General features: G+C 39.5%; 4 protein-coding genes and 1 long non-coding RNA gene across 10 annotated transcripts in view; 3 read left to right on the plus strand and 2 right to left on the minus strand.

The window, feature by feature from the left end:
• ppp1r42 (protein phosphatase 1, regulatory subunit 42) lies at positions 1-5572 on the plus strand. Of its 2 annotated transcripts, XR_015131037.1 has the most exons (9): positions 1-138; positions 839-1061; positions 1146-1312; positions 1399-1537; positions 2380-2496; positions 4074-4191; positions 4366-4498; positions 4821-4902; positions 5278-5572. XR_015131037.1 is itself a non-coding variant. In XM_086306186.1 (8 exons), exons 2-8 carry the CDS (start codon positions 930-932, stop codon positions 5300-5302), a joined length of 831 nt encoding a protein of 276 aa, XP_086162312.1. In that variant the 5' UTR covers positions 1-138; positions 839-929; the 3' UTR covers positions 5303-5572. The 2 variants fall into 2 exon arrangements, 1 of the variants encoding a protein (XP_086162312.1); XM_086306186.1 differs by lacking the exon at positions 4821-4902.
• Positions 56-8610, plus strand: tcf24 (transcription factor 24). 4 transcript variants are annotated; one of them, XM_086306191.1, is made up of 3 exons: positions 56-138; positions 7367-7801; positions 8052-8610. In XM_086306191.1, the coding sequence occupies exons 2-3, from the start codon at positions 7385-7387 to the stop codon at positions 8160-8162; spliced, it is 528 nt and encodes a 175-aa protein (XP_086162317.1). In that variant the 5' UTR covers positions 56-138; positions 7367-7384; the 3' UTR covers positions 8163-8610. The 4 variants fall into 4 exon arrangements, with proteins under 4 accessions (XP_086162317.1, XP_086162316.1, XP_086162313.1 ...); XM_086306190.1 differs by lacking the exon at positions 56-138 and adding an exon at positions 4377-4498; XM_086306187.1 differs by lacking the exon at positions 56-138 and adding an exon at positions 5352-5488.
• On the minus strand, positions 7154-21080 carry mcmdc2 (minichromosome maintenance domain containing 2). Of its 2 annotated transcripts, XM_086306181.1 has the most exons (15): positions 19919-20264; positions 19712-19842; positions 19569-19628; positions 19170-19365; positions 18955-19077; positions 17760-17861; positions 16545-16673; positions 16170-16407; positions 15348-15553; positions 15106-15263; positions 14589-14768; positions 14376-14515; positions 13863-13972; positions 13479-13675; positions 7154-7708 (listed from the first exon to the last, which is right to left on the minus strand). In XM_086306181.1, the coding sequence occupies exons 1-14, from the start codon at positions 20013-20015 to the stop codon at positions 13509-13511; spliced, it is 2037 nt and encodes a 678-aa protein (XP_086162307.1). In that variant the 5' UTR covers positions 20016-20264; the 3' UTR covers positions 7154-7708; positions 13479-13508. The 2 variants fall into 2 exon arrangements, with proteins under 2 accessions (XP_086162307.1, XP_086162308.1); XM_086306182.1 differs by lacking the exons at positions 19569-19628; positions 19712-19842; positions 19919-20264 and adding an exon at positions 20965-21080.
• Positions 10130-13789, plus strand: LOC147321952 (uncharacterized). Its single transcript, XR_015131038.1, has 6 exons — positions 10130-10267; positions 11554-11605; positions 11829-11895; positions 12358-12419; positions 13065-13127; positions 13541-13789. It is a non-coding gene; the product is annotated as an uncharacterized LOC147321952 (long non-coding RNA).
• Positions 20414-21444, minus strand: part of sgk3 (serum/glucocorticoid regulated kinase family member 3) — a 9853-nt gene continuing 8822 nt past the window's right edge. The window contains exon 17 of the mRNA XM_086306183.1: positions 20414-21301. Within this exon, the coding sequence (XP_086162309.1) occupies positions 21131-21301 (171 nt within the window). The 3' untranslated portion in view covers positions 20414-21130. The remainder of the gene's footprint in view (positions 21302-21444) is intronic.

Here is a 21444-nt window from a genome sequence, read left to right on the forward strand (position 1 = left end):
ATTCTGTTGTGTCTCGCGGACGCTACTTCCGTTGTTTCCATAGAAACCATGTTCACGATCTCAAACAAAAAAGCCCAACACGCTTGAAAACTGTGTAGCTATAACATACGTTTTAAACCCCCTTGCCGGCGTTGAAAGGTAGGAGAATGCAGTTAACTATTTATATATTTGATTTTTACACCTGAAGAATATTTAGCGGAAACGTAGAACTTCGTGTTAGATGTAGTTAAGAGGCTAATATTGGGGCTATATTTGTTGTGCTAGCGAAGCTACACAACATAAAAAGGACCCGATTCCTTCCTTTCACTGTTGCTTTGGAGTTTATCCACTTCAGTATGTTACTCCCTGCCCGTATGCACTGCTATAAGCGTGGATTTTCTTTGACAGTGACAAACCGCCGTCCCTGAAAACCCCAGGCCCAGGAGTGTTTGAGTTCAGTTATCGATCAGTGTCTAGTTTTCCTTACACCACCGACCTGAAGCCTTGAGATCAAGCGTGGATGAGACCTGCTGTCACATCACTCTGCTCTCCTCTCCCCAACACTATCTTTTAACTACACGCGTACACAGTTGTATACTTAATACAACCTAAGCTTAATACCTGAGGAAATTAAACTCAAAAAGTATAATTGTATACCTCACGGTCAGGTCATTTTAGTACACAAGCCTTATATAAAAACACAGTGGTCACCTAAAATCATATAATTTTCCATTAGTTATTTCAAACCATGACGTGATTAGGTTTTAGACCATTGAAATTTCTGTACAAGGTTATTACAAATGTAAAAAGAATACTTTTCTGTCAGCAAATATTCAGAGGAAATATTTATATGTTTTAGACACAGCCAACCCATAGTCACTGCTGTGGGCTGAATGCTTGGCTGAAGCTGAAAGGGATCCTCTCTGAAGCCGAGATTGTGACAAGCCAACATGGTACATCTGACCGTAGATCTGATTGCTAAGTCTAGAAAGCACTTCAAAAAGAAAAGGGGCCTCTCCTTCCCAGAGTACCTCAAGACACTCACCCACCTCCACTTTTCTAACAAGAATATTGAAGATATTGTAAGTAACCAGCATCTTTAACACTTCTTTAATTCTGTTTTTTCAATTTACTAATTTTAATGCCTAATTTTCTTGATTTTCAAGGGAGATCTTTCAATGTGTACAAACCTCACCGTTCTTTACCTGTATGATAATAACATCACTTACATTGGCAACCTCAGCTTTGCCTCCAACCTCACGCATCTCTATATGCAGAACAACAGCATAACCCATATAGACAATCTGCACAATCTGCAGAACCTCTCTAAACTGTGAGTAAAGTTCAACTGATTGGTGATAAATATATGAAGTGGGAGGTGTGTGTTTGAACATGTATGTTATTTTCGCTGCTCTGCAGGTATCTCGGGGGGAACAGAATTGCTGTGGTGGAGGGCTTAGAGCAGCTCCATCAGCTCAAAGAGCTTCATGTGGAGAATCAAAGACTGACACCGGGGGAAAAGTTGCTCTTTGACCCCAGGACTCTCGACTCCCTCGCTGTATGACCTATTTTTACTCTGTTCGGCTCACTAATAGTATCAGAACAAAACATCTCCCACACTTCCAAATAACTTAAGTTATCCTTGGTTGATTCATTATACGTTTTTAAGCTATCGAAAGACCAGACGAAGGTCTGACATTCCCTTTTCATGCACAAAGATGTGTGTGAGCTGTCAACCCATGTGTAGGTTATCACATCCAGTGAAAGAGAGATCTGAGATTTCCCCTGATCCGTGTAAGAGCAATATTGTGCAGGGTTTGATGATGTCAAAGAGATCTCTGTTGCTCCCTCTGGTCTGACAAATCAGTTGAGTCTGTTTGCTTCGTTTACTGCCCATGCTATGGATAAACACACCAGAAGTCTCAGCTTCTTGTTTGTTTAGATAAATTAAAGAAATTGCTGTGCAAATTTAAAGAGTTCCAGCGTTTTATAAATGAGCCATTGTGAAACTTCTAACCAGGGTGAACATTTTGCAACTGCACCACACACATATATATATGTAAAGACAACATATCCACATGCTTAAGAGTGCTTACAAGTGAATAAAGAGATAAAAGTAAATGTAGTTTGGACCAACTAGTACTGCTTCCTTTAAGCTCTGATATATGGTATTGCAGATATTTTCCTTGGGTGGGTGCAAATGATTTTTGTCTTTTCTTTGGAAGTTGCGTTGCATATTTGAATACCTGTAGTTTAATATCAAGTTGATTTGACCATAAAAAATATGTTTCATATATACGTTATAGTCTAGGATCTGTTTGTAGTAGTCTGTCATTGTACTGACTGTAACATGAACTATTTTCTTTACATTAATATGAATTCTGTAAATTCTTTGTTCAGGAATCTCTGTGTGTCCTGAATATTAATAACAACAACATCGATGATATCAGAGACCTGGCGGTGCTGAAGGAGCTCCAGCATTTTTCTGCTGCAGACAATAAGCTGTGCAGTATTGAGGTAAATATACGTTTTCAGGACTTACTTGATGTCATTCAAGGCTCCTGCTGCAGTGTGACTCAATTAGAAAGTGAGTGCACGTGAAGTCAAAGTAAATACTACCCCTTCACAGCAACTATGCATGCCTGATCAGGTCAGCATTAACATTGTTCCATGGCTTTCTGCACTGATGTGTGAAATGATATGGATAGCGGGGTTGTAAGGAACTAAATCCTGCAAATCCCGCCAGAGCTTCCCAGTCTCCACGACTCGCACAGGGTCAGAATTATTCAACAAATCAGCGAACCATTCCCCCGAGAATTTTCTCGCTGACAGCTTCAAACAAGCACAAGTTTCTCCCGTTCCTTGGAAGGTTGATTTTTCCTCTCTGCCTTGGAATCGTCTATTTGATGTCGCAAACCCCCGCTGTATCACTTTATGAGATTTATTAGACTCCCTGACGCTATGATGGCAATGATATCTCTGTTTAAACTCATCTGTTAACTGAAAAAGTTGATGGCTTTATTTGAAAGGGTGTAATTCTTGCTTCTTATTGGCATTTAATAGCAGGATGACGCAATGAAAGCACTTTGTAGTTGACTTTACTACCTTCTTAAAACAGAAGACTTTCTTTGGAGATCGTTGATGCAGGTAATTGTTGTACACGTGTCATTTTTTTTAGCAGATGTCTCCTATAATTTATACAACCCGTCTGCCACTATCGATTGCGCAAAGACAGCCCTCCAAAGGATCAATTTTTTCTTCTGCACCATTTGGTCAGAGTCCAGAGGAAACATTATGGATTTTTAAAATAGATTATGACAGGCAGTCAGCCCGGGTGACAAATGGGGAGCATCTTCTGAGGCAGTTAGCTGTGCGCGGGGCAGAGAGGACAGGGGGAATCGAAGCTCTGGTCAAATACAGGTTCATAACTGGCCCATCATTAGTGGAAGTGAGAGAGCCGGCCAAGCTCAGTGAGCATTCAGCCTCTGCTGTTCTCCACGCCCCGCGTGGGGGGCAATTTGGCGCTGGGCTCCTCTTCAGTGAGGGCCTTCTGAGTGACGGCCCTGACACGATCATTTATCAAAGCCTGGGAGCGCGTGGTGCTCAGGGGTCCCCCTCTGAACTGATTGCGGCTCAAGCTGGAAAAGTGGAAGCGCTTTGGCCAAGACAGGAAGGCAATGAACAATCAGAGCGTGTCCAGAGAGTATTCATATTTCCAGGCTTGGATTAATGTGCCTTTAGATAAACATACAACTGCAGGCTACTCGCTGGAGGAGCCAGCCTCACACTGCCCCAGGAGAAAACTTGTAGTTACATGACACCGGCGACACTGTTTATTAAAACAGACTGATGTGTTGTTTATGCACTTTCTATTGGCCCTTATACTTCATATTACCATTCACTCACACCTTTCTTTTTTTCCCTATGATCATCTGTATAGCAATCATAAGATTGCATTATATCTGTTTTAAACAAACTGGGCTATTGTTTGATGTGTAGACAATAACCTTAGAGACACAGTGTTTCCAGTAGAATAATTAGGGATTCAGACACAACAGATTATAGCAGATTTCCTGCTCTGTGTTTATTTTCAGGAGCTAGAAGATGTGTTCAGCCACTGGCCTCAGCTGTTTCTAATGGATTTGAGTGGAAATCCTGTGTGTAAAAAACCAAAGTACAGAGACCGCCTGATAACCGTGTGCACAAGCCTCGGTAAAATAATAATCATTTGTTTGCTCAGTTCACTTCTAATTTGAAAATACGCTTTCATTATTTTGCTGTGACTTAAATTTAGGAAACACTCTTAAGGATAAAATCAAAACATTCACAATAGTTCATTTTATGTTTTTATTTTCAATGTTTGTTTGGTTAAAACATTTCTTATAGAGGCTCTTGATGGAAGGGAGATTAATGACTTAACCAGAGAGTTTCTTATTAACTGGAAAGCATCCAGGGAGGCCAAGAAGAAAAATAATAATAAGCATGATGTCTGGAGCACTCATCCCTTATTCTCTAGCAAGTAAGTTACTTTATTTGTACATTTTTTTTAAAAATCCACCAACCTTGTTTACAGTCATTTTTCCCTCCTGTTTTTGCTATTTAATTCTCCCTTTCGTCTTTGCATGGTCCATTAAGTCACTTCTTTGCTTTAGTAAGGCTACTGTGGATCTGCTAATATGTATAACAATACTGGAAAACCATACTATCAGTTTTTAGATTAATGTGAAAATCACAAAAAAGTCTGAATTGAGTTTTACATAAGTTCATAAGGCCGCTGGGTGACTTCACACCCATGCAAATTTCAGTAGTAGTAGCAGTACTTGGCTTTGTTTATATTTCAGATGAATTTAACATGGGTCAGGATCTGCAGCCTGGTCACAGCCACGCTAACATGCAGAGGTGGAAGCCACAGCAGTCTCTCAGGTCCAGTATCACAGTTTAAAAAAGCCTACATTCGGCACATCTATGTCATGACTTACTAAATTATTTAACTGCAGACTGAATCCAAATCATAAGTAATAACTGCTGATGGTAGGCTGACCCCAATTCTTAAAGTCCCCCCCTGCCTCCAAAAAAAGTGAACATTGCTAGAGAAATTCATATTTTATTGTAAGAGTCAGTTAGTTTTGCTTCATTCTCCTTCCTATCTTTTTTTCTTGAAAACCTGAAAGGAACCATCAGTTTTACTGATTTTACATAAGATTAAAGACATTTCAGTTTAGCCATAAAACAATTATAGAGATAATATTTATTTGTCAGCATTTGATTTTTTTTCTCTCTCTCTCTCTTATCTTCCAGGGCAGAAAAATTCCAGTTTCTGTAAATACCCTTGATCTTTTAGCTGTCTCATCAGCTGTCTGCAGTCATGTGGTTGCTTTAAGACAAACCTACAAGTGCACCAAAATCTTCACCCACGACTAACCGTGCTTGTGCCTTGTTTATCCATCTTGATTATTATATCTGCAAAACTGCAGGGAACTCAGAGTCACTGCAGCTTCCTTCACCTATGGCATGTTATTACAGCATATTCTAAAGTGATTTCATTATATTGAAATAATAAGTAACTAAAATTAATAACCATTGTGGGGAAAAAATAAAGACACTTATTTAATGTTTTTTTTACAGCTGTTTTATTGATAATTGCTTTGTGTGAGTGGGGGGGGGGGGGTGTCTGATGATTTAAATAATTTGTCCAAACCCAAACTGCTAGTTGCAATGCATTTCCTGTGATGTCATTTTTCTTCTAAATGCATGTCAGCAAATAAGTGAACATGGAGATCCAGAGTGGCACAATCTAAATGATCGCTCTGCTTTATTATTACAAGTCTTTACATTATCCAAAACTAACAGCGTGTGCTTCTATTTAAACAGCCGTGATAAATGATTCCGTCCTCTTTTATAACATATAAAGCCACAACGCGGACATATTTGGTCTCATCGTCGTTACTTTGAGTTTTTGGGGAGCCACGTGGGTGCGTAACCCTGAAAGATGCGGGATAATTAGGGAAACAAGCTTACTTAACCTTCCCTTACTTCTCCTTATAATTAGTGGCCCGAAGCAATACTGTTACCCCATCCTTACAAAAACAATGTTTATTAAGAACACTCTGAGGATACACATATTATGAATAATTCCTTTCATTAATTTGCCGACATCTCTGTTTGGAGCCCTGAAAATCAGAGTGATTAATTTATGAGTCTCACAAGAATTTCCTCAACGCCTGCCTGTTGATTGCAGTGCTGGAGTTTATTTATTAGCTGTTCCAATGAGTTTGCAATTCAAGACACTCTGGCAATTCGTCACATGTTTTGCATATCACCTTACCCTTGTCAGTTTGGCTTCATGGTCTATTGCAAATAGTGTTTTGGTAGACCAGCCTTTTGTTTCTGACCTTAAGGAGCATATTTGAGGTAATTGTGACCAAACTTCTCCCCAATGCCACTTTTTTTTTCTTTCTTTTTTTTGGTGATAGGCTTATGAAGAAAATACAGTGTCAAGTTCGCAGCCAATTAGAGTGGGATACGGCCTGCACATATCGGAGTTGAAGCAAAAGAGAGCCCTGCCTCTGGCGTTGAAAACGAGCCTCTGCTGCCCCCAGACAGAAATAAGTTGGGAAGGGGGAAAGAGCAGCCTTTTCTCCGCTGCGAGCGGGTGTTATGGGTCGAAAGATTAATTACGTCGGAGTGAAATACTTGTCCGCCGCTTTGTGTATCCAATAAATTAAGGGCTCCCGAGACTTACGCACACAGGTGAAGTGTTGGATGTGCGTACACGGGGACTGCGGCGCAGCGTTCCTGCATACTTTATAAGGATAAACTGGACTTTGAAAGGGACCTCTTCTACATTGGCGAGCAAATTCTCCGACCTAACGACGTCTTCTTTGGGTTGCCTTCATGTCGTTTTTTGAGGCAGAGCCGTTGAGAAGTACCAGAGGTAAACTCCCCATCAGACTACCGAACAGATAAAGCTCTCATGCCGGGAAAGACTTGGTTTGGAAATCTTCTGAGCATAAATTTATGTCAGTGCAACTGGACAGCTGTCAGTTATTTGGATTAGGTTTCTTTTTTGTTGTTTTGTTTTTCTTTGATGCTGAAAGATTTTTTTAGACTTGAAGTGTGTTTCCTGTTTTATTTGCAACATCATACAGTTTGACATTTAATCACAGAACTTAACTTATAGATATAAATAAATGCAAAAGGCAGCAACTTTAATAGTGTAGATAAGTATAAATGTTTAAGTTCAAATTAGAACATTTGCTACAGAACAGCGGACTCAATTAAATATTCAAATTTGTCTGTAAAATGGCTGAAAGTTACAGCTAGAGTTCAAATAAAATGTGCAGCTACAGTGGGCAGGTATAGGCTAACCTAAAACCTCTTCATCCAGGTCAGTAAGTGCACCCCGATGGTTGGAAGACAGACGCTCCGAATGGACAGCGGTAATTGCTCCGGAGCAGTGGTGGATGACAGTCCAGGATCCAGCCCGAGCTCCAGCCCGAGTCCAGACGGTCGTCGTCAGGAGCTCCACCGGGCCAGAGTGCTCCAGAGCGGCGGGATCGGACGCCCGGCAGCAGCGAATGCGGCGAGGGAGAGGAGCCGGGTACAGACGCTGAGGAACGCCTTCCTGGAGCTTCAAAGGACTTTGCCGTCAGTGCCGCCGGACACCAAGCTGTCCAAACTCGACGTGCTGATACTGGCCACCACCTATATTGCCCATCTGACTCGAACTCTGCAGGAAGAAGGCACAGAGGAAGGAGAGGGCACGAAACAAACAGAGGCGTTACACTCACTGAAAGGCGAAGGCTACCTGCACCCGGTGAAGGTCAGTGTTAATAAGCATTAATCACTAGAGATCTAGTTTTGTTTTCAATTCTTCATTAATTGTTTTATTCTAAAATTATTTTGGTGATCATGTTCTGTTAGAAATTTCTCACTTTTTAAAATATAAGAAGTTAGCACAGCCTTTATCCTATAGATGCAGAAAATCCTGTCACACCACCGAGCTCTGCTTTTAGAAATTATTTTACCAATTTAAATATTTCGATTTATTAGTTTCTGTTTTCCCCCTACAGAAATGGCCAATGCGATCCAGGCTGTACGTTGGAGCAACCGGGCAATTCCTAAACACTTCAAGTCCTTCAGAGTCACAGGATCAAGGCCCATCGTCGTCCACCTCCCAGTAAAATAGGCTTAATTCATTTGTACCGAACAGCTTCGTTTTGTGCATGAGTTCATGCTTTACTTCCGAAGCGGCACATGATTGTAGAATAGCTCCCACTAAAGCACCGCAAATTAGGAAGACCTTGTAAATTAATATATTACGTGAATTTTATTGTATAAATTTTGAGAAAGCATACATTATATTTCTGTGTGTTATTTCGACTAATCCTGCCTGCATTGTGCAGCTCCACACACGTCCCAGGTATATTTACAGAGACTCCTCGGGGCAACGAGCCCGTCATGCTTGAGTGTGCACTTTCAGCTGAGACATTTGCACTAAATGCATGTGTGAATAACTTAACATCTGTCATGTGAAGTGGTCTGTCAGGGAGCCCACAATGCAGGCTCCGAGTCTCATGTTCCTCCTTATTTTTTACATGCATGGGTGTAAATGTGTTTGTGAATAAATTACTTGACAATGAAAGAAGATATGTCTCCAAGGTTTGAACGAAACATTTTAAAGGTGTTCCAATTATTATTATTATTATTATTATTATTATTATTATTATTATTACTGATGGCATTTGCTGGACAGTGATTGTGGTTTTTGTGGTCTCTGAACAGTCACTGTAATTGTGTGGCTGTAGGTTTTAATCAAATCCATCTGTGGTGCTCGATTAAGAATTTGGAGATAACACAAATTTCAAATATAAAGAAACGTTTTAACTTGTCTTGCAGCTGATTTTAAAAAATCCGACTGGCTAAAAGGTCTATGTAAACAATAATAATTGGTATTATTTTATCATAAAATATAAAAAAATACGATACATGAATGCATAATTTATAGTGTTAGTAAAAACAATTACAATCCATACAGTTTAAAAGGGATGACTGCTTTCTTATTTCTGATTATTTTTCTTATCACTAACATTTAAAATATTAATACTTCACTATGAATTAAAGTGTTATAATAAGTGTTATAATACCAATTTCTTCACTCAAAATATTTTTATTGGTGACTCTGTTAGACTGATTAATCGGATTTCATGATGTAATTTTTAAAATATTGATAAAGGTATGTGTAAATCCCTTTAGGCTACAATGAAACAAATGACGATATTTCCCTAATTTAGCTAGTGCGGATTAAATAAAAGAAGAGCATAGAAACAGAAATTATGATATATTTTTTATTTATTTATTTATTCATTTTGATTTAATTTGATTTTTTTGCTGTCACATGTCCAGATCATCAAGTTACATACCCCTCTTTGTTTGTTTTTTGTGTTTGTTTGTTTGTTTGTTTTTAAATTCACTTTTATTCATTTGTTTTATGCTCGGCCTTCTGTTCCTTCTTCAGTAATCAGACATATTACACAGGAACGTTCATATACAAGTACATAGAAGTAGTTCCAAATTCAGAGCATCGTACCTTCCTGAAAAAAAAACGAAAAGTGGCCATGATTGTACAGCTTCACTAAAAGCTCTAAAGTACCTTATATTAAATGGCAAAATTACCAATAATAATAAATTTAATGTAAGTTTTGATGCGCGCACACACACACACACACACACACACACACACACACACACACACACACACACACACACACACACACTTGCTTTGTCTCTTTTCTCTCTCAGATCTATTTTTAACTGAATACAGCGCTGGTATTAGTATGTTTGTTTATTAATTTATTTATTATTCCATTTGCCTCTTGGATGCCCCCCCCCCCACCACACACACACACACACACACACACACCTTTACCACACACACACACACCTTTACATGGGCCCGTGAGCGCATGCCCAGAATGACCATCGGTCAGAATATAGAATGACGACAACTGAACAAAAATCACCACATATGTATATGTCTTTACAGGCCATCATCATTGTTATTAAAACTTTATGCAATACAGTGCATAAATAAGAGCACTTTAGATGTTAAAGAGAAGCTTAAAAAATGCTTCGCTGTGCACTTCGCATGCTGCACTGCGCAGCCGTGGTGCGTAGAAACAGGAGGTCGGACCGGAAACTCTTCCTCTTCCCCTGGAGATGGCTGCAGAAGGCAGTGCGGCGTTTCAGCTCTTCTCAACATTTAACTTCTTCGCGATTCAACACGTAGGTAAGCAATAGAGACACGCTTGTGTACGTTTGCATAGCTTAAAATGGACCATCAGTCAGCGTGTTTTCAAGATGAATATGAATTTGCTCTTGAAACAGGCCATTAGTCGGTAGCATGAAGCTAGCTAGCTACTCAGCCACGTGGGTGAAAGGAGTACAGCGTAGCTTTCCTCCCCTCGCTTTACTGTTTCTCATCATAGTTAAAACACTAAAAGGTGTTTCATTCCATTTGTATAGTAAAGATAATCTGGCTCCTGATTTTGAGCATTGCACCAACTCTGTCCTTACAAAAACACGTTAGTGTGTTGGTAATAAAATACAATCGTTTCATGTGGCAGACATTTTTATTTCTCGTCTCCCGGTCCCACGATCTCATTGGTTCCAGTTTACAAATGTGAACACGTTAGGCTCACAAGAAACACGTGGCGTGAAGTATTATTTTGCAGATCTGTGGATGTATGCCTGCGTAAACTAAAAACGAAGCTGAAATGATGGCGAACTTGTATTAGATATTAAGATGGGGAATTTTATAAGTTTAAAGAGTCGTATAAGGGCTTAAAGACAAACTTCTGGTTACTTCTGGTTTCTTGGTTGCCTAAAAGCAAGTGATAGCATATTTAAAAAGTTTGCATTTGCACCTCAAATGTAATATTGGGGATTTGTCTTCCTTCGCCACCTTTGTTCATTGGTGTGCATGTCTCGTTATAATAGACAGGTCTCATCCCTGAAGTAAAGTAATAAATCATTTTTCTGGACTCACTGTCATTCAGCATCTTACTGAACGCTACGTCTAATCTTGTCAAGGGGTCACCAGAAGAGCTGCTGGTCAGGGAATTACCACCTCTCATTAGTTTACTGGGGAAAGTCATCAAGGCCCCAATGAAGACATAAGGTCATGGCAGAGGTCGTGACCTGTTGTTGAACCCATTCTCAGACATGCGGTGTTAGCCATGCTCCTGGGCTGTGTTATTTTGCAACCTTTGACCTTCAGGTGATCAGTCATCTGTTCTCGCTGTATTGGCTTTTCTTTCAGTACATTTTACTTATTCAAGCTGAAAATCAATATCCCATCACTCCTGAGAGCAATTAGTTGCAAGGTTTGGAAAAGATGCAGTGACAGACTTTCACTGATCTTGAGAGGTGGTTGGGGTGTATTTCTGTTGAAAGGGAGTAACTACTTGATTTAAAAACTTAAAGTTAGAGCGAACTATTAGGCTGGTCCTTAATAAAACCAAAAGATCATACTAAACGAACTCATTTTTTATTTTATTTTTTATTTTTTTTCAGATGCTATGCTGCTGCAAATAACCTGATGTCTTCACTGTGTTGACCCTTTAAGGTGAGAGCTGAAATATTTGACCATATTTAAGTTTTGGTGTAACTGTAGCTCAGTCCAGCTGCTGGAATAGTGATGAGATCACATTTTTGCCGTTTACCCGTCAGACAATAACATGGTGAAACTGTGACTAACTGAATAGCCAGCATAACATCAGACAGCCTCATATTTGATTTGTATGAAGAGATTTTCAGGAAGTTCATGTCAGTGGTTTATTTTGCTTCAGGTCTCATGCTGTGGTTGCAGGAGAGGCACGAGATGCCTAATCCTTTGTCTCCTTTCCCTGAGGACAGGTTAGTGGTTTCACAACAGTAAAATGGAAAAATGAGTAACTGCAGTAATTGTTGCAAATCTTGTCTGCTCATACTGATTCAGTGGTTAAAATGATTCCCAAACAACAAGTTATATTAATTTGCTTTGCGGCAGCTATTCTATAGCTGCAGCTGGAATAGTGATGAGTTCACTTCTTTCGCCGTTTACCCATCAGACAATTAAGTGGTGAGATTTGGGACTACTGAATTACCAGCTGCAGCCTTTGTGTCACATAGTTTACCCCAGTTTTTATTTAATACAGTAATAGTTTCACACATAGCCAGAAAATTTCATCTTGCCAAACTTGGCATTTACTTTCCATTTAGAAATTTTGTTCTTTTGTTAATCTGATTTCAGTTGACCTCTGAAATTCTTCAGTTTTGAGCCTATTATTTCTACATTACCTGTATCTAAAATTACACTGTGTATTGTTAATTCTGCAGATAAACAGCAGCAGCAGTAATGGAGCTACACAGTGACTGGCAGTGATTTCATGCCTTTCCTGGTAAGTAAAGCCAGTAGTAGACTGGTGTATTCAGGAGCTGGTATTCTAATAGCCCTTTTCCTCTAGTACCTACTTGGCACGCCTTGGCTAGACTGGGATTTTAGGGGTTTCCATTACGTGGTAGTACCTGGGATCAGGTACATTTTTAGTACCTACCCAGCCGGGTTTCCAGTCCAAAAATATGACGTCAACAGACAGAATACCACTAATTGGCCAGTTAGTAGTGTCACTCAGTAAGTCAAGAAAGTGACTTCTTCCATTTTTGAAACCTGGCAATGACAGAAATGGCTTCATAGGAACAAACATTGTGGTGTTTCTGTCACATACAGATGTCGTTACTGGACTTTCAGATGCGTTGCTATAACGACTGCAAGCACATTTTAGGACTCAATTGTAATGGAAAGCGTCTGAAACAGAGTCTAGTTGAGCTGAGTAGTTACTAGTGTAAAAGAGGCATAAATTGCCAGCTTACTTCACTGGTATGTCTGCTGATGTAACTTGTAATGATGAGTTCACTTTTTCGCCGTTTACCCATCAGACCAAAATGGGCTGCTGAGAATGTGACTAACTGAACTTAAAATTACTTTTAAACCCACATAAATCATTTATTCTCATTTGACTGACTATATACTGTATATTTGTTAGATGTGCAAGGTTTCGGAAACACTTGAATGACTTGGGAGTACACAGAGTGGCCACAATTGAAAGGTAAGTAACAGGTTCTAGCTCTGTCACTTTGGTTTTTCAGACCTGCACATGCCACATTGAGCTCAGTTTTTCCCCCCCCCTTCGTGCTTACAATTTAAAAATGGATAGTTGTTTTCTTTTTTTATTTGATATGCACAATTGGTGGGGGGATTTGTCTGCAAGAAAAAATATCTTAAGTGTATTTTGGTTATTTAATCTTGGATGCAATATTTTTAAACATGTACTGGATTCAGATTTTGGGTAATCCATCTTTTTATCTGCATTCAGCACGTATTTATTTGTTTGGTTGTATTTGATCAGCGTACAGATTTGAAATGTAAAAATAAAGGAGTTTAATCTTGTGTTGCCTACCTGCATTTTGTTAAACAACCTAGAGAGGCTTCACTCTTCTGTAATGTATGTGTCTGCTCCAGGTGCGTTGGTGTAGATGAACCGTAAGATAAGCTGATGGAGCTCATCCAGAGCAGCGTCTCGCTTGCACAAACCATCTACATCTCCCAGGTCACAAGGAAACACTGGATCGGGTGGAATAATGAGAGCAGAGGCGCCTGTATGAAGAAGAGAAAATCCTGAATATATTGTATATTATATTGGTGTTTGATGCTTTATTATCTTGAGTGTTATATATTGATCAATAAAATGAACCATGCTTATGAACAGAACCATCGAGTAATGTCATTAAATTGCTAAATATCTACCTTTTAGTGTTATGAGGTGTAAAAATGAAATAAATACCATGCTTGAGTGAGACTGAGCTTTCACAAAGGAGTACAGCGATCACAGCATCCTGCTCTAGTACTTGAGTTCTGAGACATAGCTTGCAATGGGCCTCAGCCAAAGAGATCCTGTGACAAAATGAATATACAATGTGAATGTCTGCCTCTGTATTCAGTAAGACCTTTCTAATACACTGTAGGACAAGTAATCAATAAAAATGTTACATTTAAAATGTAAATGGATAAATCAAGACTGGCTGTGTATGGACAGTATAATGTGGCCTGCCCTGTTTGGCCTTCTCACTGAGAACATTTATTTTCATAGTTTTAGCTGAACATAAAACGTGTCACCACAGTGGGAAAGATTTGTAAACATTTGTCAAAGTTGCATGAAAAATGGTCATCTACGAGCAGCAATAGAGTGGGCTTGCACCACCTGGTGGATGAAGTTGACATTACAGCAGACTTTGACCTCTGCAGTTTAATATGCAGAAAGCAGAGATTGAATGTAAAAAGCCATTAAAGCACTTACAGCAGCTTGATAGAGGCCACAGACATGTTGACACCCTGACCCTGTGATCGCACTCTACGGCTCGCCATGTAGTAACCATGGATTATTTTCTCTGCTGCAGGGCTGAGCTCCACTTGCAAACCTTGTGCATGGGCCACCAGCTGAAGAATATAATAGTATATTAGCAATATAACATAATTTATAATATAATAGTAATAGAACATGTTTGTTAACCTCATGATAGTCTTCAGTGGAAAACTCCCAGCAGGGTGGGTCATGGGGTTTTCCAGACTGTACTGCATGCTGGAGGGTGTGGACAGTCTGGGCAAGCAGGGCCTGCTCTCCAACCCTGTCTCTACACTCAATGACAAGGCCAAAGGCATCTGCCAACTGAGCTGGTACAGCACCCATCTCCTGCTCACAGTAAAGAAAGCTGTCAATAAACCTTTATTTTAATGGTTACATTTCATTATTTACCCCTTGCCTACAAAAAGAGCAACACAACGCACTGATTATTCTCAAGGGTTCTGCTGTGAAGTATAATTGCCTGGGCAGGGCACTTCCTTCAAGAGCACTAAATTGTCTCAATTTCCTGTTTTGCCTGTAGCACCAACAAACAGCATCTAAGCTGAAGGAAAGGGGCCTTTTTTTAAAAACTGTGTAATAGGCAAAATAAGTTACAAACATAAATCTAAACTTAGACCCAGTAAAGCACATTCATACAACAATAACTTGATGGAACTGAACTCACTGCTGCTCCCAGTGCGCCACAGTCTGCCCTCCCAGATCGACGGGAGGAGTCTGTGGCGGCCCAGAAGCTACACTGGACTGGAAAGGAAAGCTGCTGGTCTGCATCCTCACCATATTTCTTTCCAGGGATGAACACTGATAGTGTGCGGGTCTCCATAACTGGAAAAATTTTTGTTTAAAAAAGATTCATGATTTTTATAGCTGACATCCTTTTAAGGTTATTGCAGCACTTACATTCGTTACCTGACTTAATGGAATCCAACTTGTCCTTTCTGTAATAGCTCAGATCTCCCAACAGGCAAACACCCCCAGTGGCTAGCAGGACAGAACCAGCATGGATGTTAGCAGTACCTGCCCCATGTTCATCCCGGGACAGGCATGCGAACATCTCCCCCGTGGCCTGATGCCTGATCCCACGATAGGCCAAACTCAAGCTGTATGTCATCAATCTAGCACAAAAGGATAAGATGATGGATGGATAACGAGGACGATTTGATCACAAGTGTGGTACCTAGTGGGTCCATTTAGGTAAATGGACTGGTTCTTAAATAGCACTTTTCTATTCTACTTGAGCACTCATAACGCAAGCATGTGGTTACACACTGCTGTGTGATGGTGTGTGACCAAGCTCGTGCCCAGCATGAGGAGGAGGTGCCAGGGCTGTTGTGGCTGTTCATGGTCCTTCCACATGTTACTGAGGTCGTGGTTTGTTAATTAACAAATTGTTAAATTGCCATTATGTCTTCTTTCTTAAGACTTCAATCCTCCAGTCCAATAAACGAGACCAAACAAGAGTAAATAGCAGAAAAAGCTGTTTGGCATTGGCAGATAAGATTTGGCAAGTTTTTATGGGCACAACCCACAAATGCATTTCCTTACAAACGTGGCACCATTTAAGGGGAAATAAACAGGCTTTCCAACAGTGTAAGATTTATCGCCAAGAATCATTGTTACAACACAGACATAATTGATCAAACACAAAATTTCCTTACTTTTTGTTCTAAGTATACATCCCTGTTTAGGACGCAGTAGGTTTCAGGATTCAGATCATTTAAATTTGTTTACCTGTCGAGTATAAGCGTGTCAGTGGTGACAACAAGAAGATCCAAGTTGTGAAACGTGTCCTTTTCATCTATTCTGGTCTGCACCAAGCTAAGCAGCAAGCTCAGCTTCAGAGTGTCGTACAAGCCTAGAGGAGCCACGTCCAACCCAAAGCAGTGAGCTACAATTGCAGAGAACCTCCATGGAGACGAGGCCGTTCCCTTCAACAGCTCCTGGAAGCGGGCGCTGACTTTACAGTCACCTGTAAGTTGAGTTGTAAAAGATGGTCTTTTACTACAATTAAAAAATATAAAACCTGAGACTTCACTGTATGAAGACAAATTTAATATATCTGCTATTCATTCTGTAATTTTAATGGGAGATAATTCACAGGCTTACACACTGGTTCCCACGGCTGGACACTATTTGCCTCCACACTCCAGGTAATGTTGGGCCACTGGTGCACATGTGCAGGAATGCCCAACACCCGGTAATATCGCCCGATTCTCATGGAGTTACACAGCTCGTCTACATGAGATGGGGAAACAAAGCATTAACACTCAAAGGAGTTGTTCTCGGCTGCCCGGTGATTACTAAAGAAACATGCATGCCACCTACAAGCCACTGCCAAGAGAAACAGAGTGAGGACTTCAGAACAAAGATTTCACTGTGTGCGAACTGCACAGCCAGCTAATGAGTGTTCTTTGCACTTATTAACATATATGTTTAGTAACGGGAGCTCGCTGTATTGAATTCCTCCACAGGACTGGGTCAACAGAATATGTTAATCCTGCTGCAGAGATTTGCTAAGCTCTCAGGGGTGCTGGCGGGACAATGTTATTCGAGGGGACAGAAACACTTAATATCCAACCATGAGGCACCGTGCTCAGCCGGCTGCACTAAAATCTATTTATTTGAACTCTCCCCCACCAAGTTTGTGTTTCAAAGCGAACCTCGTTTAACAAGCCAGAGAAAATTAATGGCAAACCTCAATACATTTGACTGTAAATATAAGCCATTATAACCACATTTCTCAAGAGTAATGGATTAAGATCTTATTTTCCAAACAAAACAATAAACTTGCATTTTGAGGATATTAATCTGCAGTGCAGTTTGATTTTAAACGCTTCAGTTTACAAATGAAAACCAAGGAAAAAGGATTAATCACCTTACAGAGTGGGGGTAAATGACCGTTAGTCTTTTCAAATAACAAGCCATTTGGTTTTCTGCTGCGTGGTTCAGATGTTTTATAGCGAAGATATGTTTTTGTTACGGAGCTGTTCTCTGAATCAAAAAGCCAAGGTGCACAAAGTCCTGTTTGAACCAGCAGATCAGTGCTGACCTTCACGAAGGAGCCGTCACACTCAGTACTGTTGGTGTTATGATTTGTATCGTCTGTTTTAGGATTAGGCTACTCTGATGTAAACGTTGGGTAATGGATTGTGTTTCTGCTCTTGGGTATTATTAAGTGTGATCATGATGTATTGTAATGCATGCTAGTGCATATTTTTCATCTTCTGCCACTGCCTTCACCACTCCCAAAAAAAGCTATGAGTTTTCTTCTCTGTTATTCATGCTGCTAAAACAGTTGCACACTGCAGACTGTAGACATACCTCTGAGAAACAGGGTAACAGACTGGTATCTCATTGAGCTTTGCTCGTGGCCTCTTAGAACATCCAGTGCTTTGACATGGATCAGCTCCACCAGCTGCTTGTCTATACCCAAAAAAACACACATACATAATTACTGTGCAAAAGTCTGGAGCCACTTTATATATTGCAAGGAAAATGGGAAATAGGCACAATGATTTACTGAAACATGGGTAAGCATACATTAGAAATACAGCATATTAAGCAGCAACAAATTTCTTATAATTCCAGACAGATCACAGCCTGGAATCTCTTAGGCAGCTTTCTTGTCATTTCTTTAAGTAGTCTTCAGGATTAGTTCTCCAGGCTTCCTGATGGACATTCAAAGCGCTTCTTTGGATGATGGCTGCATTTCTGTTCCATTTTCTCTCAAGATGATGCCACACTGCTTCAATCATTTTGAGGACCAGGTTCTGGAGAGACCAATCTATGACTGGCAGTTTATTTGGGATCATTGCCATGTTAAAGAATGAAACAGCTGCCAGTGAGATGGGTTCCAGATGCCACTGCATGGTGGAATAAAGTCCGATGTAACTTTTCAGTATTTATAATTGCTTAAATTTGATAAGATCCCCAACACTACTGGCTGAAATGTAGCACCAAACCATGACATAGCCTCCACCGTGTTATTGTGGCTGTTTTCAGCTGATTTTGTTGATGCAAAAATACTATTTTATATCTTTCAAACTGTGTTATTGCTGCATTTTTCATAGATTCACTTAAAAAATGAATAAAAATTGTGTTTTTGTAAAAGGCTGCCAGTAACATAGTGTGTAAAGATAAATTTAAAATTGGTTTATTACCAAGTTTTGTTGTATGTGTATACAGGACGTGACCCAATATACTTGAATGATTTATAGTTCAGTGTTAGGTGATTTAACAAACAGAAAACAAACAAAACAACATTCCTATGAAAATGGACAGATACAAGTATGGACCTTAAACTGAGTGAAAAAGCAGCCAATGTCCAAAGAAAATCTTTGAAAGACCTTCAGAGAGCACAAGCAAAAAAAAAAAAAAAAAAAAAAAAAATCACAAGAATGTCTGGCTCACTGGAAGCAAAACATAAAAAAATGAGGGGTTGACCTGATATTTTTGCAGTAGTAATATGTTAAAATCAAACCTTACAACGCACTGCAGCATTCTGAATCAATAGTACCTCCTAAAACTCTAAACTTCACATCCTCTTTCAATTGGGAGCTGCACATCATGCAGCTGAAGTCGTTTCTCACTGTGGCTGACTCTGTTGCTCCGGGTGCGTGCACTCGAATGTGGTGAAAACCTACAAGCAGCATCACAGAAATGAGAATTTATATACTGCATTTGTCTTAGTCTGACTTAAAAACCACAGAGTATGTGTATGTACTGCAGTACCTGTAGAGCAGGGGCAGTCATCATCAGTGCAGAGGAACCTCGCCCCCTGGGTGTACTTTGTGACCCTTGTCATGGAAATGACCAGGCCCTCCATGGAGACAGGCCTCAAAGGGCGACATAAACGAGGAAAACTGGAAAGGTCCAGTGTGTACTCGGGGAATGGAGGCAGGTGTGTGAACTTCAAAATAACATTCACCTCAAAAGAAACACACACACATTGTTAGAGGACAGAGGCATCATCTGATTTATTACACTAGGAAAAGCCCAGGTGTATTAATGAGGGCTGCATTCCCTTTAGGAGTCATTGTTTACTGGGACAGTAAACGGAAACGAGCCCTTCACTTGTGGATTTATACAAAACACAGTATTGTTTCGGTGAAAGGGGAAGCGGTTGTTTACCTGACTCTCCATGTGTATTTTTTCAATAAGTGAAAGGGTCTTTATAGCCAGGAAACAAACCTAAATGAGGAATTGGTTAAATATAGTTAAGCTGACAGCAAAAGTGTAGCTACGTTTCATTTTTGCCCACAGTTTTCACTTACAGACTGAAACAAAGCCGTGGCTTTCAGGGGGTCATGGAGAACACAGTCCCCCAGTACAGGATCCAGCTCCAGCACATCGGCCGGATTAACACCTATACAAAACCTGTACACCGCCTCGGTCTGCTGTGTGCCTGAAAATGACCGTTAGCAAAGTTAAAAACTCGGTGATTTTAGCTGTCATGGCTGCCGTGGAGCGGAACCTCATACCGTTAAAATGTTTGCAGTTTTCGCAAAGTTTCTTAAGACCACCGCTTCTGTCTAAGTACACCAAAACCGATTCTTTCAGCGATAAAATGTCAGCCATTTTTAAAAACAAATTATATCATGAAGACGTTTAATGTTTAGTTGAGGTTAGCCCGGGTTCAGCGGGGGGAGCTAACTTCAACAAAATGTGACGTAATAATTTTTAAAAAAAATTTATAACTGTACATACAGAAAAACTAAAATATATATAGTTTCGGTTTCCGGCTATAAAGAAAATATTTTAAGGAAAATTATGGAACTTCTTGTTTTGTTAAGAAAATTTCATAAATTGGTTTCCATAATGCGAAAATTTGTCAGTTCAGTGGTTTCTAATTGACGTTATTGCTTAATATTAATTTATAGCAAATTTAAAATACACACTTTTATGCATACTTCAATGAAGATGTTATTAAAACAAGGGAGCTGGGCTTAAATTTATCCACAAACATTTCAAACCGATTTTTTTTTTTTTTAAATTTTCTTTTATTGTTGTGCAGGAATACAGGACTACTTAATTGCCAGACAAAGAAAAGCATTGTGGAATTTCTGAATTTAAAAAAACTGTTAATGCAAATAACAGAAAAAATAAACACATACAGTTCAATAAAAAAATCATATAGAAAGGTAACTTATGAAGCAGAAGACAGTCTTTTCCATTTTGCAAATGTGACCTACAAACCAAAATGCTGCATTTACTGGTTTCTCAAGTAATCCCCACTTCCAGCTTAATGTGAATGTGAATATAAACAATAGTTGTTGTTTTTTTACAGTAATTACATAAACAAACACAATTGTGTCTGAGAGTCAAATTGAGTCACTTAAAATCCAGTGAACTGTTCAAGTTTGTCAGAAAACTGCTTACTGACTTTATTTAAGGGATAATTTTAAGGCAATATAAAGGCTTATTTTGTAAACTGACAGAAATCACTTTAATAAAGAACAGTGGTCCCTAAATCTAAAAAATAGAATCTGTCTTTTTTTTATTATTATAAATACAGGTAAAATAATACCTTGTTTCAACCAAAATCTATTTTGAGTGCAGTTCCTTCTCAGCTGCGTGCTTTGGCTTCACATAACAAGTTAATCCATTTATACTGCTTCCCTTTAGTAAAAAAAAAAAAAAAAAAAAAAAAAGTTAGAATGGTTAAGGCAACTGAATGCTTCTATGGGAATGTTTCATAGGAAAGAATCATCAGAAGGCGGTGCGTAAGAAAAGCCCACAAAAGCGTCATCGGCTTCCATAACACTAGCGTTGACAATCGACTGTTCTTGAGACCAGCACACTGAGTTGGGGACCATCTCCTCTGTGAACTCAGGATCGAAGTTTGAGATATCACTGACAGAGCTCTGTTTAAAAAAAAAAAAAAAAAGTGCAGAGGTCACATTATCATTCATGTTAAAAAATACAAAACACCATCACAGAGTAGGTCACCTAAGGGTGACTTACTCCCGTGACAGAAAAGCATTGTTTCAATTTTACACTGTGCTCC

This window comes from Aulonocara sp. 'chitande type north' Nkhata Bay, linkage group LG9, assembly GCF_057382095.1.
Source record: "Aulonocara sp. 'chitande type north' Nkhata Bay isolate Kocher_YH1m ecotype deep benthic linkage group LG9, A_spYH_male_GT1.1, whole genome shotgun sequence".
Classification (NCBI taxonomy): domain Eukaryota; kingdom Metazoa; phylum Chordata; class Actinopteri; order Cichliformes; family Cichlidae; genus Aulonocara; species Aulonocara sp. 'chitande type north' Nkhata Bay.